This window comes from Archocentrus centrarchus, chromosome 18, assembly GCF_007364275.1.
Source record: "Archocentrus centrarchus isolate MPI-CPG fArcCen1 chromosome 18, fArcCen1, whole genome shotgun sequence".
In the NCBI taxonomy this organism is placed as follows: Eukaryota; Metazoa; Chordata; class Actinopteri; order Cichliformes; family Cichlidae; genus Archocentrus; species Archocentrus centrarchus.
In genome coordinates this window covers 23,325,550-23,342,550 of record NC_044363.1, presented here as the reverse complement: position 1 = coordinate 23,342,550, position 17,001 = coordinate 23,325,550, and the positions used below count along the sequence as shown (strand labels likewise).

The 17,001-nt window shown below is 42.7% G+C and overlaps 2 protein-coding genes across 4 annotated transcripts; one reads left to right on the top strand and one right to left on the bottom strand.

Annotated features, from left to right (window-relative positions):
* Positions 1–8,701, bottom strand: LOC115797165 (eukaryotic translation initiation factor 5A-1). Of its 2 annotated transcripts, none has more exons than XM_030753665.1 (6): positions 8,241–8,701; positions 6,548–6,720; positions 5,850–5,954; positions 3,767–3,898; positions 3,577–3,649; positions 1–822 (listed from the first exon to the last, which is right to left on the bottom strand). In XM_030753665.1, exons 2-5 carry the CDS (start codon positions 6,713–6,715, stop codon positions 3,587–3,589), a joined length of 468 nt encoding a protein of 155 aa, XP_030609525.1. In that variant the 5' UTR covers positions 6,716–6,720; positions 8,241–8,701; the 3' UTR covers positions 1–822; positions 3,577–3,586. The 2 variants fall into 2 exon arrangements, with proteins under 2 accessions (XP_030609525.1, XP_030609526.1); XM_030753666.1 differs by lacking the exon at positions 1–822 and adding an exon at positions 913–1,415.
* Positions 8,702–12,040: 3,339 nt separating this feature from the next.
* On the top strand, positions 12,041–16,605 carry LOC115797300 (Y-box-binding protein 2-A). Of its 2 annotated transcripts, none has more exons than XM_030753839.1 (10): positions 12,041–12,196; positions 13,189–13,252; positions 13,330–13,363; positions 13,440–13,529; positions 13,608–13,844; positions 14,011–14,114; positions 14,199–14,412; positions 15,307–15,441; positions 15,537–15,608; positions 16,020–16,605. In XM_030753839.1, exons 1-9 carry the CDS (start codon positions 12,118–12,120, stop codon positions 15,570–15,572), a joined length of 993 nt encoding a protein of 330 aa, XP_030609699.1. In that variant the 5' UTR covers positions 12,041–12,117; the 3' UTR covers positions 15,573–15,608; positions 16,020–16,605. The 2 variants fall into 2 exon arrangements, with proteins under 2 accessions (XP_030609699.1, XP_030609698.1); XM_030753838.1 differs by having other exon boundaries at positions 15,534–15,608.
* Positions 16,606–17,001: the final 396 nt, after the last annotated feature.

The following is a 17,001-nucleotide window of genomic DNA, read 5'->3' as shown; positions in this document are numbered from 1 at the left end:
AACAGTTTGTGTCATCTTTATTTGTTTTGGCCATGGAAACATTCTGCACAGTTTGGACTGGCTGTATGAACACAAAGTAAGGACACCAAACTGCCGCAACTCGTCTGCCTCCTGAATGCCTGCTCAAAGTTTGAGAGTACAACAAATAATACTCCAAACAGTGAAGTTAAATTGAGTTTTGGCTGACAGACTTTAGAACAGAAAAGAGAATTTCTCCTTGAAGAGGATTGGTTTCTTGTTTCTCTTTGACGTGTCTGTAGACAAAAACAAACCGAACCTCGGCGCGCCATGTTGGTAACCTTTGTTTAATAGACACACTAAGGATGATAAACGGCAGGGGGGGGGGGGGGGGGCTTATTCAGATCCCAGTGCTGAAATGGTGCCATACAGAAATACAAAATCAAGGCAATGTATTCACTCCTGTATGGCACATGCTCAGCAAGCCTCTGCGGGTCAATGCAGGTGTGGAGTTGAAGCCCTTGATAAATCGGGGACAAATTAAAGAAAACAAAGCAGTCGTGACATTATCAGCAGTTTGCCCCTGAAGGAAGGCAGCTGCAGAACACTCGTACACCGCCTCGATCTTTAGCAAGACTTTCCACTACGTCTGGACACGTGCATGTACATAGAGAATTTTTTTTTTTTTTTTAACCATTTGAAATCTCCAATTATTCATTAAAGTTCTCCAATTGAGCCCAAAGGAGGGTCAGAAAACAGAGTGAGGGAGAGAGAGAGTGAAAAACAAAGAAAAAAAGAGGGAGAATAACATTGACGAGGCAACATCCCCTCCTTTTCCCCAGGTCCAGTGCATCTCGATTACCCCTGAAACAGAATTACAAAGGGAGGGAGGAAGGATAAGAAAGAGGAAAGGAAAAGTCAGGAAGGAAGATGCTTAAGAAAAAAATATATATATATCTGAGAGATGTACTTTAATGAGACAGTTTAACTAGCCTCTGCAGAGGAAACATTGCACAAAAAACAGTCACTTTATTCTACAGCCTGCAGTGTGGAGGTGAATTACAGGAAAGAAAGTGCATAACACAGTTTGACCCAACAATTACAACAAGGCTTCGAGCTGCTTCTTAAGAAATACAGGAAGTAACAGGCTAGAGGAGGCTGTAAAATGAAGTGCCACCCACAGGAAAGAAAAAAAAACACTGATCAAAAAATACAATATCAACTTTAGGCTTCTCATTTATATTCCATAGTGCTACATAAAAAAATGATACACATGCTCATAATAGTGTTAACATCAAACTAAAGTATATTAAAGGAAGAGTTCACCCCCCCAAAATCAAACTTGTATATTTTTCTTTCTCTGGCCCGTGGTGCTATTTATCCATCTAGATTGTTCTGGTGCGAGTCGCCTGGTTCCTGGCTGTAGAGATGTCTGCCTTCTCTTGGATATAAAGGCCCTGAATGGTATTCAAAATCAGAGTGTCAAAGTAATGCTTTTATCTAACCCAGCAGCAAAGTCTCTTTACAGAAATCATGAACTGGTTACTTTAAAAAGTCCACAAGCCTTGATGTGAGCATTTTAATGTATGGACTGTTTTCTTTCTAACGTTTATAATCGCCAAAACGAACCCAGCAAACATGAAACAGACGCCATCTCCCCGGTCTGTACTGGTTGTGGTGTGACAGCAAGAAAGCTGATGTTTCCAGGATCGAGAGCCCTTCTTTCACCGCAAAAGATACAGATCACATTACTGCAGTGAAGCAACTGAATGTGCAGGTTTGCTTTTTTAATCCGACACCTGATGGATTAAACTGACTGGAGAAGGTTGGCTACTAAACAGGTCTGTAGACACAGCCACACAACCACTCCACGTATAATTCAATTCAGTTTTATATATAGCGCCAGATCACAACAACAGTTGTCTCAGGACCCTGCAATAATATAGAGATTAATATTACTGGATGCCTGTTTGTATGTTTTAATATAAGAACAGTTACATTTTTCTACAAGTAAATTGTGTTTGTTGCGCAGTGAACTTAACTAGTCCGGACTGTTACAACTAGAGCCCGACCAACTTTTAAGACTGATCCTGATACCGATATTTGGTGATTTAAGAACCCGATATTGCAATATATCAGCTGATTTTTATTTCAGACACTCAAAGCATGTTGTGCGTTATGTGTAGTCATTTATTAAAATATCTACACTCTGCACAACTCTGTTCGGATCAGCTGCTTGTTGTGTGTGTGTGTGTGTTTGTGTTGTTCCAAATAGGAGCGTTGTAGAGTGCCCTCTAGTGAACAAACTGTGCAGGGTGTTAATTTGTCCTCATGGTGAGTACTTTTTCTTGGTGTTCTGGCACCTCTTAACTGACAATGTTTTGTTGTAATCGATAAAAGGACAATATGAAACAATTCTTGGACCTAAACCTTTTCTTGCTTTAACATCTAAGAAGTACGTCCACACGGCCTTCAAGAAGTACGTGCAGCAGGCGGCTCACTTGCATCTCTGACATCGGCACGGCTTTCATTTTGGAACTACTTTTCAACCAAGACTAAATGTCAAGAAACATCAAAATGTTGACTGGCAAAGAAAGCGTGCAACTAGCTGATTAGCTAATAATTGCATCCACACAGGAAGCGATCTGCTCGACATGCATCACTTTGAAGCTGACGGTCGGTCACCAGCGGACATTGCAAGCTCTGGTTGCCTAGGTAACATAATGCATTTACTACCAGGTCATTTGTCAATCAAGAATATCCTGTAGCTTCAGCTTGGATTTCAGGTTTCCTTCTGCACAGTGTGGGTGTAGTTTGAGAGAAACAAAACAGTTCCTACATGAAACTGCTCAAAACAAGGTAATATGATTTTTCTTTTTTAGTGGCAGTGTCATGATTTCTGCTTTTTCAAATGTATTTTTTTGGTGCTTTACAGCAAGTCGAGCACCATTTAGCTCCATTATATTCAAGAGGAGGCAGCCGATATCTCCAAAACTGGGCAACTCAAATCAAAATAACCTAGATAGATAAAAAGCACTTAAGGCCAGAGGGAAAACACGCATATTTGATTTGGAGGTAAGCTGTCTCTTTAAGGGGTAGGCAAATCCACGGTGGCATGCTGCTTGGTAACCATGACTTTATACAGTTTGTAATTTTGGAAGATATTCACCGAATCTGTTATATTTTGGCAACTGACATCACTAACATGTCCAGTTTAAACAAATATATACACAAAAATATGCATTAATATTTAAAAACATGGATATTTTCAGTATAGTGCATAATTGTAATTGTAAATAAGGTCATATTTTATTTTTATAATAACAGCAAAGGTCACATCTGTACAGCAAACCTCAGCCTTGGATCTTAATGCCTGGAGTTGCCCTCCCCTTACTCCACTGATGAACAACATGACTTCACACAAACATGGCACTGGCATGGCACATGCTGGCAGCTTGTGGTGTAATGACTGAACACACACACACCCACATACATAATTTTACATGAAATACACATATGCACACGCGCTTGTCTTCAGGCAGGCTTGGGTCAGGGCGGTGGTTGTGGGAGGAGTTAGAGAACAGCTGTGTGGTTACACAGCTGTAGCTCTGCATTTACCTGCACGGGCTTATTTACCCAAGGCTTTGATGCCAATTGCAGCTTCTTCATCCATTGCATTTAGAACAGTGATCTGAAAGAGAAGAAGGGTTTTTTTTTTAATGTAAAGTGTGACCACTAAAGTTCATAGTGAGGCAGCCATGGAAGCTGTCAGGTATCAGATCCAGGAGAACAAAGCAACAGCACTCACCAGGATCTCCTCTCCGGCTTCGTGCTTGCTCTCTATCTCTTTTCCCAGGTCTCCCTCTGGGATCTTCAGGTCCTCCCTCACCTCTCCGCTGTCCTGGAGCAGAGACAGGTAGCCATCCTGGATCCCAATCAGCTGAGAGAGGGAAGAAGAAAAGGAAGTGATGAGAAAAGAGTCAAAAGATTCAAATGAATTAGGATGTTTAATCACTGTGAGCTTTGATACATGCAGACTTTTATCTTCTTCATCTTTCTGATCCTTATTTAATTAATTAACTGGTAGTTTGTGTTTCAGTTTGCTAAGCTGTGAGCGTACCTACTGCACACAACATGGTTTAATCCAACATATCTGATCAACAGCGGCGGCACTAACACTCAATAACCTCTTTGGTCTCTCCACAAATATGATGTAACCTAGTTTCCATCAGTACATGAAAGGTTTGAGATAAAAAATTTTAAAAAGCCGGTATTTAACTGTGAAGCCAGGGTTTATTTACACATTTGGAGCTTTATCAGAACCTCACAAATGTTCGTTTTCCTTTTATAGTATCTTCACTTTACTCTCCTTTGACTCCAGAGAGAAACACCTGACTCTAATATCTGCTCCCTTATATTTGTTTTCACCCAGTGCTGAGTAGGGCTCCTGGATTACAGCAAGATTTTCAGCAATACTGAATATCTAGCATCATAACTCATTAACTCAGATGTCTTTTTAATCATGGATATGATAACACTGAACAAACAAATAAACTGAACTAAGCAAACAGTGACAGGGAGGGAGTCTGCTCTTTGCGGTTTATGGGAAAGGTGTGTGCTGGATTTCTAACATGATACAAAACTCCACATGGAGCTTAATTATTCTTTTTTTTTTCATAACTGTTGGAAGCCAAAACTGGGAGAGTAAAATCAGATTATCTGCCCAGCCCTAGCACTGAGTATGTAAAAACACATCCTTTACAGCACTTGTTCCTGAAAATAATGCTGATGGGAGCGGTGAGCTGTAGGCTGAAAGACACGAAGTAGCTTCACAGTGCATACAAGACATCAATGAATGCATTGCTATTGCAAAAATACTGATTATACCAACTTTACACCAGTGATTTTTAAAGTGAACCTGCGATGGTTTTCCTTATTCTGTCACATCACGTAAAAAAAAAAAGAACGTTTTCACAGGACTCTGTGTACACCCTTATTCTTCCATAAAGAATTAAGAGGGTAAGCAGCAGCCAGGTGCTGATAATCAGATCATCAGCGAGTGTGAGCACCTCTATAAAAGCAGATGCTTTGGCAATTTGTTGTTCTGGAGTATTCAGGTGTGCGTTAGCATAACGCCACAACCTTCCCCGGAGTGCTGGAAATGAGCTTAATAGGCCCACTTCAAAAAAAGATGGAAAAGTTATTTCAGGCAACTATTTTTGTGCCTGAAAAATATGCATAATGTATAATAAAAATCAACTTCTGAGATTTCCTTTTCTATTTCACAAGTTACCAAATCTAAACTGGCTCTTTTTCTCAGTGCATATTTTGACCCGTCACAGCAGGTGAAGCACAAGTGTTACTACCAACATTATTGATGACTCGCTTCTATTTTTGTACAGCAGGAGGTCACGATAACATCAGTGAGCCAACATGCACAATGCCACCACAAAGCAAACTCAGACATTTTTATCTTTATTATTTACACCTAATGTGCTTCCTCTCTGACATGTCGATGCATTCATGCTTTCAAACTAGCGACTGTGTAACTGCAGCAGTATCTGCTTTCCCTTCTGTGTGTCCATGTCTGCAAATCTTCCCTCCTTCTTTTCTAAGGAAGTAATTCTCATTTGACTGCAGACTGTCCTCCAGCAGTCGCGCAGAATTATATCTGAAAATCTTGTGCTTATTAAACTGCGACACATTTGTGGTTATTACTGTGCTGTCAAAGGTGTCGCTCTCATACCCCGGTAATGACAAATAATGCACTCCTCAGGATCAAATCAACCTTGCACAGCCTCAGTTTTACCGTCATGTGAATGTTAACCCAGCGTGACAAAGACGTCGCGCTTTGAGTGTCTTCGTTCTGGGAGCCGCAGCATCCGTCTCACCTGGTAATCCATCCTCTTGATGTTAGGGACGTCCATGTTGTGAGTGGAGGGACAAATATCTTCATACTTCTTACCAGAGAATATGTCAATGCCAACCAAGTGCACCTGCACACACACACACACACACACACACACACACACACACACACACACACACACACACACACACACACACACACACACACACACACACACAGGATGAACAATCTGCTTTCTAGTGGAAGTGTATCCAAGCACAAAAAATGCACTTGGATGGACAAAATTGCCATGTGTAAAGAGCACTTCAGCTACCTGCTATCCTTTTAAAGGCATAATTTGCTATGAATAATATTTCCAAGTTTAGTGTATATACTTTTCCAAGTACTTAACATGTTCTAAAAGTTGAAAACCATAACCCAACTGGGACACATGAATGTTTTTGAACAGACTGAAAGTGTCAGTTCATATGCATAAATATTAATGACTGTGACCTTGTGTCTGTTTCAGAGAAGAACACAGACTCTCATGGCTAATTCTCCCTCTATTCTTGCTCCAGTGAAAATGATTTCAGAATTGCGCTACACTGAAATCATACCGCACCCATATTGGAGAAGACTTTATTTTTTAATTCTAGTTATTATTATTTTGTAAGCACTGCAATAAAAATGTCCGGACATGGATATCTCCTGTATAATTCAGTACTTCAGGAATTTACCAACCTTAGCGTGGCCGTGCTTGCCAGTCTTGGAGGTGGACATCTCAACAATCTTGCAGGGTCGGCCTTTCAGGACAACAAAGCCGTTTTTGCGCAGGGCAGAGCACTGCATGGGGTAGGTGGCCGATGCCCCAGCATCACCGGTCTGGAAGTCCAGCTCTGCATCTGCCATGCCTGCTGTGGAGCCCAAGAAGAGGAGAGTAGGAGGCACATATATTTAATATTTCAGCCAAAACAGGATTCAGCCTTAATCTTTATCAGATCGACCATCAAACTAACACTAATAACATCATTACTGAGAATTCATCACCCACTGCCACACCACATGTGCCAAAATGATGGGAATTCCCAATCAGTTTCTGCTGGGGTTGATGCAATGTGTGGTGCTGCCTGGTGAATATCTCAGCAGAACAAGACTGGCTGCTGATGACACCAATTAAAACTTGGGGGTGCAGAGGAAATGACGCTTTCATTCAATACCGCTGAACGCAGGCCAAGCAGTGCTAAATAAAGCAGCAGAGGCATGGCCCCTATTAAAAACCAAGGCCAGGTCTACTGTTAAAAAAAAGAAAAGAAAAAAAACTCCCAAAGCTTACGGTTAATGTGTAGCTGCCATTTCACATGAGTTTATAGGAAACTGTGCGTCACTCACTAACCAGCCAACTTTTCTGGACTGCTGTGCAGCTGCCACGAGTACAATGTGACTACACAATGAGCAACTAACGCACAACCACCATAAACAAACTATTAAGAAAAAAAAATACTTAAACCCCCTCATCTGAGGACTCCACTGCAGCTTAGTCAGGATAAGCTGTCACCTGGTAAAGCGTTAACCCGCTAATCCGCCCCGATAACCCATAAATCAAAATTCAATCAGGCGTCTCCCCGGCGTGACTTATTAAACCGCCGCCACACGCTGCAAAGCTAAAATAAAACCCTTGGGCAAAAAGTGGATAAATGTTTCTGTAAGTCACACCCCGGGCGGCGTGTGGCAAAAGTCTGTCCGCAGTACTGAATAGACGGAGCCCACTGCGGCCTAGCGCGCACAGGACGTGCCACGGCCCGTCGGCGTCCCCGCATCCATGCGCACTGGCTGCACTCGGGCCGAGGCCCTTCAGATAAGGGCGAAATGACCACAATGAAGTCAGGCAGACCCCGCCGCCGTATTAACGGGAGCTTCCGCGTTAAATGGGCACCGATCTTTGGATATCAGCGTGGCCGCTAACACGCCCACAGACGTGGAAAAGTGACTGAATTTTGGCCCGCTGCTGTACAGTAATGACTAAGCTAATACTCGCGGTGGCTACGGTGTGTACCAGCAATTTGAGGAGACAATACCAGCGAGTTTTAGCCAAGTTGTGCGCTGACTGAGTTTAGAGGCGGTGCCGCGGTCGCTCCAGGTTCAGCTGTGTCTTTTAGGATATGAACAGTGAAACAATGAGAAAGGCGAGCGGGTACTTTTCCATTCTTCCCCCCCAAAAAACAGCGACAATGTAACTAGAATGCAGCAGGATGCGATAAGTTAGCCGGAAGATGCGCTGGAGCTGCGGTTAATTAGACTGTTGTTAGCAGGAGGTGGTGGTGGGGCATAGGGACTATATCATAATAGAGCTTCGGACAGACATGTGCATAGGATAACTCATCTGCTCAGGCGCAAACACGCCCCGACTATCGGATGTTTTGATTGGGGAACTTACCCTAGCGATAATGGGTCTCCTCTCCCGTGGTCCTTATCAGCCTGTCTCCTTTTATTCCTCCGCCTCCTGTTTGCCTCGCAGTGTCCGTGCTAACGGATCGTCTGGCCGGAGCCTGTTTCCTCCTTGATGGCTCTTTTGCGATGTCCCCCGTCCTCCCCCGACACACACACGCTCCTTTTTAAAAAAAACAAAAACAAAAACAAAAAAGGCTACTTGCTATCTCCTTTATTCCTCTTTCATTCCAGGTGTTTTCGCACACCTGTCCTCTCCCACTTGCGCGTAACCCAGAGAGCAGTTCACCTCGTAAAGAGGTACCCCACCGCTAAAGTCAGCCGCCTGGCCGAAAAGAATCAGAGCCCTAAAACCCCACTATGTATGTACTGGCTGTACCCTACAGTCCACCTTCTCCGTCTCTCCCTCATCCAGCTCCCCACCACTGTCAGGACACGAAGACAAGCTAAACTCTGCACTTCCCTTTGGAGCTACCACAATAAAATCCCCATTTCTGTTATTGTGTCTTTATTGCGCAGTTGTGACCGCTTTCCCGGGATTTTTAAAAAATAAAATACAGTCTGAACTTTTTTGCTTCTAATGGATGTAGATTGTCATCCTGGACAGTTAGCTGTTACACTGTATCCCTGAGTGTACACTATTCAGTGCAAGGTCTACAGTACACAAACAAACCTTTAATAGGAAACTCTTTATAAAGAATTGCGGCCAGGATGGAAAAAGCAGGACACTTGGGCTACATTTTAAAAATAAACTTGTTGGTGTGGGCATATTGTAATTGTATTGTGTGATATTCAGTACCGCACACATGTCTTTCTATTTTGCTTCCAAGGTGCAACAGTTCTCCAGTCTTTCTGAAGGTCTTTCAAAGTTTTTTCTTTGGACGTTGGCTGCTTTTTCACTCAGTTTTTCAGTCCAGTCCTTGTATGTGACCATTTTCAGAGGAATGTTTGTTTTGTTTTTTAAGCCACTTAACAGTGACCTATGAATCATTCAAGCATAAAAAAGGGACCTAAATCAAGGGATGAACCAGTGTTGTGCCTGCACATAACAGAGAACTTAGCAAAGGACCTGTCACGGGGCAGCAGCTGTGAGTTTTTTGTGCTTGTTTTTTTTTTGTTTTGTTTTTTTTAATCCTTTTGTTGTCTGATCTCAGGTGGAGAGGTGTGTCAGAATGCAGGCATCTGTTTGGCTGTGGGTGAAGTTTGGCTCGACCTTGCCTCGCCTGCCTGTTAACTCCTGCTTTCTCTGTCTTTTGCAGTAATCATACACATGCCTCTATACCTGCTGCACCAAGCCACTTCTCAGAGCCCGACAAACTCCTCACTTAAGTAAGACAGATTCTCTTTTCCGCAGCCAATTCCTCAAGTCTCCATTGTTGTCCGTACCATTACTTATTCCATTTATCCTCCTCCACAGAACTCCTGTGCACCAGCCCTGCCTCCCTTTAGTTTTGCACATACATTCTCTTGTAAATAAACACTTAAAGCTCTTGGACTGCTGCCTGAGACTGTTTTCTGGGTCCCAACTCAAACCAAACATGACAGGACTAATTAAAATTGTATACTTAGGCACTTTCTTACTAGCAGCCTGTTGCAAAAACTCATTTGTTCTCATTTCTTTAGTTGAATCTATGAAAAATGCCAACGATAACACAGTTTGATAGGCATCAAAAAGTATTTTTGAACCATCAAGGTGATTCCCAAAGAACTATTAGCTGAAAACTTGGCATATCTCACCATGGTGTGCCGTGTGTCCTTAAAGATTTCCAGGAAACTGGAGAAGTGGAGAACAAAAGAAAAGTGTCAGGCCTAAAACAGTCTACAGCAGATGAACAGTATCTGTAAATCCAGCAAAGACCTGATATTCTGATAGAGATTTTTAAAAAATCAGACTGAATGCGATTACACTGATTAATGTTGACACAGCACAGTGAAAACTGAAACAGAATAGAGCCTTTCACTTTGGGAAAGATATGCTATAAAAATGATGCATTTTTGGGGAAGATGCCATAAAATACTAAAAATAGTTTAACTGTTAGTGAAAATGCAAAACCGTGTCTGCTGTCGTTATCACAATAACAGGCTTTTATATTGAAGGGGACGTTGTAACTTTTTCCGGTTTTTCCCTGGTTTATTTAAAGCGGCTTGATGCTGCTTTCATATAAATGTCCACGAAACAAACCTCGGCAATTTGAGGTATTCTGCGCATGCGTAACTTTTCTAGCTCAGCGTGCACTCAAGCCCTGCTCTTATTTACCTCGCCTGGTGCTTGGACAGTGCTTGTTAGATAGTCTTTCTTACAAATTCCTGCTGCATAGCTGCAGTGCATTCAGTAAAATATTGCTCCCTCAGATGCATTGTTCAGAAAGTACAGTTTTATAGATAAGGTTGCATACAGGACCTTAAACAGGATCCAAGTATCTCCTCTTATAGTTTAATCCAGAGTGTCAGTGCTGCCGTTCTGTCTCTGCTTTCTGCAGTTCCCTCTGTTACTAATTATTACTCTTCTAATTAGCGTCTTTTCTGTGTCCAGAGACCCGTGGCCTCTGAGTATCCAGCGAAGAGTTCCGTTGAACTTGGCAGTTCTTGGAGCTGCTGGGTTAAATTTAGTGATGTGAAACTGGAGTCCTGTGTCCTATGACCTATGAGGGCTGCAGTTAAAGGCGCACTGTAACTGCAGCCCTAAATTAAAATTCTCTTTCTTTAACTTCATGGAAGTCACAGCGAAGTTAAAGGCGAGCGAACAATATAGTCAAAAAATCATCCTAAAATGACCATCAAACTTCTGAAGACAGCTCATCCTCCAATCCAATATTAAAGTTAATCTTAGGCTGGGTGTTGTTCAGTGCGGCCTTCACTGCGCTGGCTTATTCCCCGATTCTTTATAAATAAGCGAACAGAAAGTATGCATTCATGCACAATCATTAAATTAAATTCACCCCTACTGGCTGAAAACAGTATTTGTCTCGTGAAGACGTTCAACAGGTTGACACAAAATTAGTTTGCCACGTCTGGACGCATTAAAATAACCGGTTATAGCATCTTTATGGGAAAAAAGTATTCACAGGAAAAATATCAACAAAATGTGAGTGAATGTCAGGCCTGCGTCTCTGCCTCCTGAGGATATTTATACTGCTGCACAGGTGTCTTCAAATACCTGAGGTGACTTTTTCATTGGCATTGATGAAAATGTATTAGCACTGCAAACACATCCAGCTAATTCGATTTTTTTTTTCTTTTACGTGGATACATAACTGGACAATCATTTATATGAGATCATGGAGTACTTTGACAAATAAATAGCAAAACACTCAAGAGTCAGTTATATTGACACACAGTGCACAAATTTAAATAACGGATAAATATACTAAAGTATAGAATCTAAGAAGTATATGTACATATATAAGAAGTATATACATGTACATACATATCTGCATATACACATTTATATATACCTACATACATGCCCATACTACATACTGCTATTAATCACGAGGCCAGTTTATGTTGTATTAAGAAGCAAATATGGCCCAATAAGCAATAATTCTGGTGTGTAGATACGAGGCCATCATGTTGAAAGTGATACCAACTACATTTAGTGCCAATACTCTTTATGTAAAAACATGCGCCTCCTGTTCGCCCATACCTGTCCTCCACCTGACAATTTTCCCTTCCCAATTGCTGCCCTCGCTTGGCCAATCAGATTCGAGGTCGAGCTTTCGTGGAACCCAATGAGGGCGCGGCTTCCGTCGGGCAGTCCGAGGGGATGTCGGGATAAAAACTAAGCACCGCTGCTTGGGAAAAGTTTCGGGAAGAGTAGGAGGGAGGGGACTCGGGTGTGGAAGTGTAGTAGTCCGACAGCAAGCATGACCGACCCCGAGGCGCAGAGCGCTCCACCGTCGGCACCCGTGGAAGACAAAGCACAGCCGGAGAGGAAAGTCATAGGTGGGTGTCGAAGGAATTCATACGCTAAGCTTCTGCATTAGTTGTCCAATAAACGTTATAAATTATTACCTTCGGTCCTAGGCTGTGTACGTCTGAGTGTGGTAAACAAAATGTTGCTGCGTAAAGTTCGTTAGATCTTCTTTTCCCCCTCCTTTCCTCAGTAACATTTCTTGACGCGTGAAACAGAGTTTTCTGCCAGCTTCAGGAGCCTGAGGTGCTGCTAGCGTTAAGTGATTAATTCCGAAACAAATCATACAACAACACGGCGTGTGTGGGTCGTTTTAAGCAACACGTGTTGAGACATTTTTTTTGCGCAATAAAGTCAAACTTGTGCTGCAAAAAGAAACAAGGGGGCACCTTATTTGACTTCAATAAAAAAACAAACAACAAAAAAAAAAACCTTTAGTTTATGCCTAATTAAAAGGCCTCGAGGACACCGGTGCTTTTTTTTTTTTTTAAATGGTTTTCCACAATTTCACTCTAATTGCTGCTTCACAATCACAGGGGGGGCTACATTTTGAAGGTTAAGTGACATTGTTTGCGTAGAAGTCCATGTTAACCCAAGAGTTTAAACGCATGACCTAAATTTTCTCTTTATCAGCTGTTGTGCGCGCGCTTTGCAAGCGAAACACACGCACGAGCCCTCGCAGCTGCAAATCGTTGCGCCGAGAAACAAATGCGCCAATTAAATGCGTTTGGACGCCTGTAAAGGAATCAGCTCACAGCTCGTCTCTGTGAGGAAGACGAAATCATTTGTCTTCACGTGGCTCGTCTTTACGTTCTTTTTACATGTCAAATATGTTCCCATGTTGCCTTGCAGCTCTCCCTCGTGACCTAGTGCAGACCCGGTTTCAAAGTCTTACTGTTAATGATTGATACACAAAACTCCCACTTGTGAGCAAGTCACCGCTGATGCAATCAAGATAACGGTGTGCGCTCTGAGTGGCTGCATATAACACTCTTACACATCTCATAATGTTCTCTTGTTGTAGCCACTTTGGTCCAAGGCACGGTGAAATGGTTTAATGTGCGTAATGGATATGGCTTCATTAATAGGTAAGGCTGCTTTTGAATTTCGGACTATCCTGCATTGTTAAAGTCCAGTGTTTGCTAATAGGTTTTACCTCTTGCAGGAATGACAACAAAGAAGATGTATTTGTTCATCAGGTAAGCTGTGGAGATTTATTATTGTTCCTTATGGGTTACTTGTACAGCATTTTTAATGCTAACCATGTCTCCTCAGACTGCAATCAAGAAGAACAATCCTAGGAAATTTCTCCGCAGTGTAGGAGATGGGGAAATTGTAGAGTTTGACGTGATTGAAGCAGCCAAGGTAGGAAAAAAATGTTGTTCTCAGCTGTTTAAAATCTGCTCTTGGAAAGCATTTCAAGCACGTCTCTCTGTCCCAAAGGGCTCAGAAGCAGCCAATGTTACCGGTCCAGGTGGTATTCCGGTTAAAGGCAGCCGCTACGCGCCCAACAAACGTCGTTTTCGTAGACGGTTCTTCCCTCGTAGCCCTCGGCCCGGTGACCAGAGCAAACCGGCTGATGGCCAAGCTCCTGATGCTGACGGATCAGGAGAGAATGGTGGAGTGAGGCCTCAGCAGCGCCGCCGTAGGCCCCGAAGACCACGGCAGGAGATGCAAGATGTAAGCTGAAGCAGAAGGCTGGCTGCAGAGGCAATCAGAGCCTGTAGGATGAGGCAGAAAAATGAGATGTTTCTGTAGGGAGAGCTTTCAGTTCTGCTGTTCACTCTGAGATGGATTGAAATATTTTAAATCTTATGTAGAGGTCTTTTCTTTATTTCTCCATCAGGGCGAAGTTGGAGAGCAAAAGGATGGAGTTGCAGAGAGTGGTCAGGCACAGAGTGATCAGGCACAGCGGCCTCCACGGCGCAGATTCTGGCGCCCATACCGCAGGTAACTTGACAATATGGCTCAAATATTCTGTTTGAAGCACTTCTTGATTCTTGAGGCAATTTAATGTGCTTTCCTCGGATTCAGGCCATTCCGTCCTCGCCCACCTCCCACTCAGGCTGTAGAAGGCCAGCAGGCAGCTGCTCCAGCAGACAGCCCGGAAAAGAGCGAGGTCCGGCAGCAGGAAGAAGCACCTGAGAGCCCTCAGACCAATGGGGAAGCAGCTGAGAGCCAAGGACAGAAACAACGCCGCCAGTCCAGACGACGCAGGCAAAGGAATTCAGAGTCCTCTGTCTCCAAAGTAAGTGATTATACAGTTTGAGTACTCAATGAGGAAACTGTGCAGATGAGTTGTTAGTCATATTTGGGAAAAGCTCAATATCCACATGAAGCAAATGAGGTTGCTTTGCAGTTATAAAGCTCTGTTCAACTTGCTGCAAGTCCAGCAAAGATGTCCTCAACTCTGCCGTAGAGCAGAAAATGAGTATCAGAATATATTAAGCCACTAATGCCACCAAATACTGAACGCTGATTTAATAGAAGCAGTCTGAGAAGTGTACAAGCATGTAATCCTGCACAGTGAAACAGAAATGCCACTAAAACTGGCATTTCTGTGTATTGGTTGCTGAATACTGCAGGTGCTTATTTTAGCATGAATATTTGGAAGCAATATTTACTCATTTTGTACAGTACTGCACACAACTGCCTCTTGGAAACTGACTTGTAATTTCTTATATTTATAGCTGGAGGGAGGGACTGATTAAAATATATTTTACATACTCTGAATGTGCTACTCTTTTTGCCTTACCTGGAACCTGAGTGCAATGTTTCATTTCATCTCTAAAAAACCCTTGAATCCCAGTAGTAATTATACTTCTGTATAGATGCTATTAGATGAATTTCTATGATTTGTCCCTGTGCAATGACTTAGTTGGATCTAATGAAGTGGTGCAACGTGAATGTGCGTCATACATCTGTAGTTGCTGCTGTGGGAGTAGACGCATGTCGTCCTATTTAGTCTAAATAGGATGATGGTCATGTGACTCCTGACAGTCAGCTGGCTCCTGAACAACCTTTTTAAGGTGCAGTTCTTGTAGGTTAATCTCAAAATCCTTGACCATCTAAAAGCTTAAGTACCACCCAAAAACATTGTGCTTACTGTTAGTAATGACCCTCTTGTTTTTCTGTATTGAAGAATGATACAGAGAAGTCTGCATCAGAGCCTGGCACCCCACCACAGACCTCAAAACCATCTGATGCAAAATCATCCACATCAAAGTCACCAAAGGCCTCCCCCAAAATCTCACCTAAAACTGTAAAATCGCCTGAGGTAAGACATTAAAGCTGCACTCTTCCTTTTCTGCTTGGTTGATTTCACCGGTAGCTGCTGTTGACAAATCTCAGCTGTGTTCTTCCCCTCAGCAGGCAGCTGCAACAACAGTCCCGGCACCGGCAGAGTGACATCCACAAGGATAGTCACATGACCCTTGGCAAGAGGTGGGACCCCACACTAAAGTGGCACAACCTTGGATTAGACAGGGTGGGAGACATGAGGGTGTAGGGTTGCACTTCTTGTGCTACATGTGCAACATTGGCTGCCTGTCACAGAGGGCCAGATGATGGACATTAACTGTTTAGTCAAGGAAATGATTAAAGGCGGAATGATGGCATTAAGAGAGATGGAAAGGAGTCTTTGAGAACGCTGCCTGTGTTTGGAGTCTGACTTTTGTTTAACACAGGGAAGATTTTTGGATCAAATTCTGGGAACTGGGATTTTAATAGTCCTTAACTCAGGATTAGAGGAGCCTTTTTTTTTTTTTTTTTTTTTTAAATTAAAGGTCTTTGTTTCCTTTATGATCTTTCTTTCAATCCCTGTCTTTTCTGCATTTTTATTTTTGTTTCTCATAGGTGCTAGGGTTGGAGCACTGGACCTATTTCAGACCACATGCACTGCTCTCCCCTCCCTGCACTTCCCCATCCTCCAACCCACCACTTCTCGCTGTAATCCCTCAGGCCCCCCCTCCCCTCCCCCCTCATCTTGTCTTGTGTTCTGTCCACATGCTGACATTTGGAGAGGGGTGGGTAAAGGGGGGATACAGGTGACTGGTGGGTGCACATGTAGAAATTGAAAGTACATCTTTAAAAAGGTGGGGGAAAAATGGGACCGTTATTCAATCCCCCCCACCCCCTATAAAAATATTTTCTTTAATTGAGCAGATGGGGCACATCATGTAGTTCAGTTTAGTGTTTAATTTGGTTAAAGAGGGGAATGCCGAGCAGGTGTGCAATTGATGTATAAAGGGAGTCGGTTTAGTTCTGTTACCACCTCAAATCAGTTCTTGAAACGCACTACTCCCTTAATCTTCTGGGTTGAGGTTGGATTGGAAGGAACCTTTATTTCCTTTTGTTTTACATATGTGATTTTTCTTTGGCGGGGATTATGTGCAATGTTGATACTTAAAATGGTAATTAATAAATCATGTTTGCAAATCAAGATTGAGTCCTTTTTGGTGCTTGTGTGGCACAAAAGTCAATGTGCACTTTGAAGTTGGTGCTTGTCCTTGGAAATTTCTCTAGTCTCAGTCTTCTCTTTACAAAGTCAAACACCAGATGGCGTGCATAAAGAATGTGAACCTGTAGCCTCTGAAATGATGCACTATGTACACATGAAATATAAGTTTTTTCAGAAGTAGCATTTCTGTTGTGCAGTGAGTTTCCTATGATAAGAATACCTTGACACTTAAGCTGGAACACAAGTGAAAACGGTTGGTGCAAAAAAGACTGGGGGCCTCTTCTAAAGGTCTTCAGTGGTTCAGTCATGTCAGTGTTGTTTTTCTTTCCCCCCCTCTTGGTGCACTCATACTGAGTTTTGGTACTGATGCAGAAACAC

Bases quoted from the DNA above. Each gene is read 5' to 3' on its own strand.
- LOC115797165 (XM_030753665.1), bottom strand. From the start codon at position 6,715: ATGGCAGATGCAGAGCTGGACTTCCAGACCGGTGATGCTGGGGCATCG. The intron at 3,899-5,849 runs GTGAGACGGATG...TCCCTCTCTCAG, and splicing joins TCAAGAGGATGGATTACCAG to CTGATTGGGATCCAGGATGG. The intron at 3,650-3,766 runs GTGAGTGCTGTT...CTTCTCTTTCAG, and splicing joins AAGCCGGAGAGGAGATCCTG to ATCACTGTTCTAAATGCAAT.
- LOC115797300 (XM_030753838.1), top strand. From the start codon at position 12,118: ATGACCGACCCCGAGGCGCAGAGCGCTCCACCGTCGGCACCCGTGGAA. The intron at 13,253-13,329 runs GTAAGGCTGCTT...TACCTCTTGCAG, and splicing joins GGATATGGCTTCATTAATAG to GAATGACAACAAAGAAGATG. The intron at 14,115-14,198 runs GTAACTTGACAA...CCTCGGATTCAG, and splicing joins TTCTGGCGCCCATACCGCAG to GCCATTCCGTCCTCGCCCAC.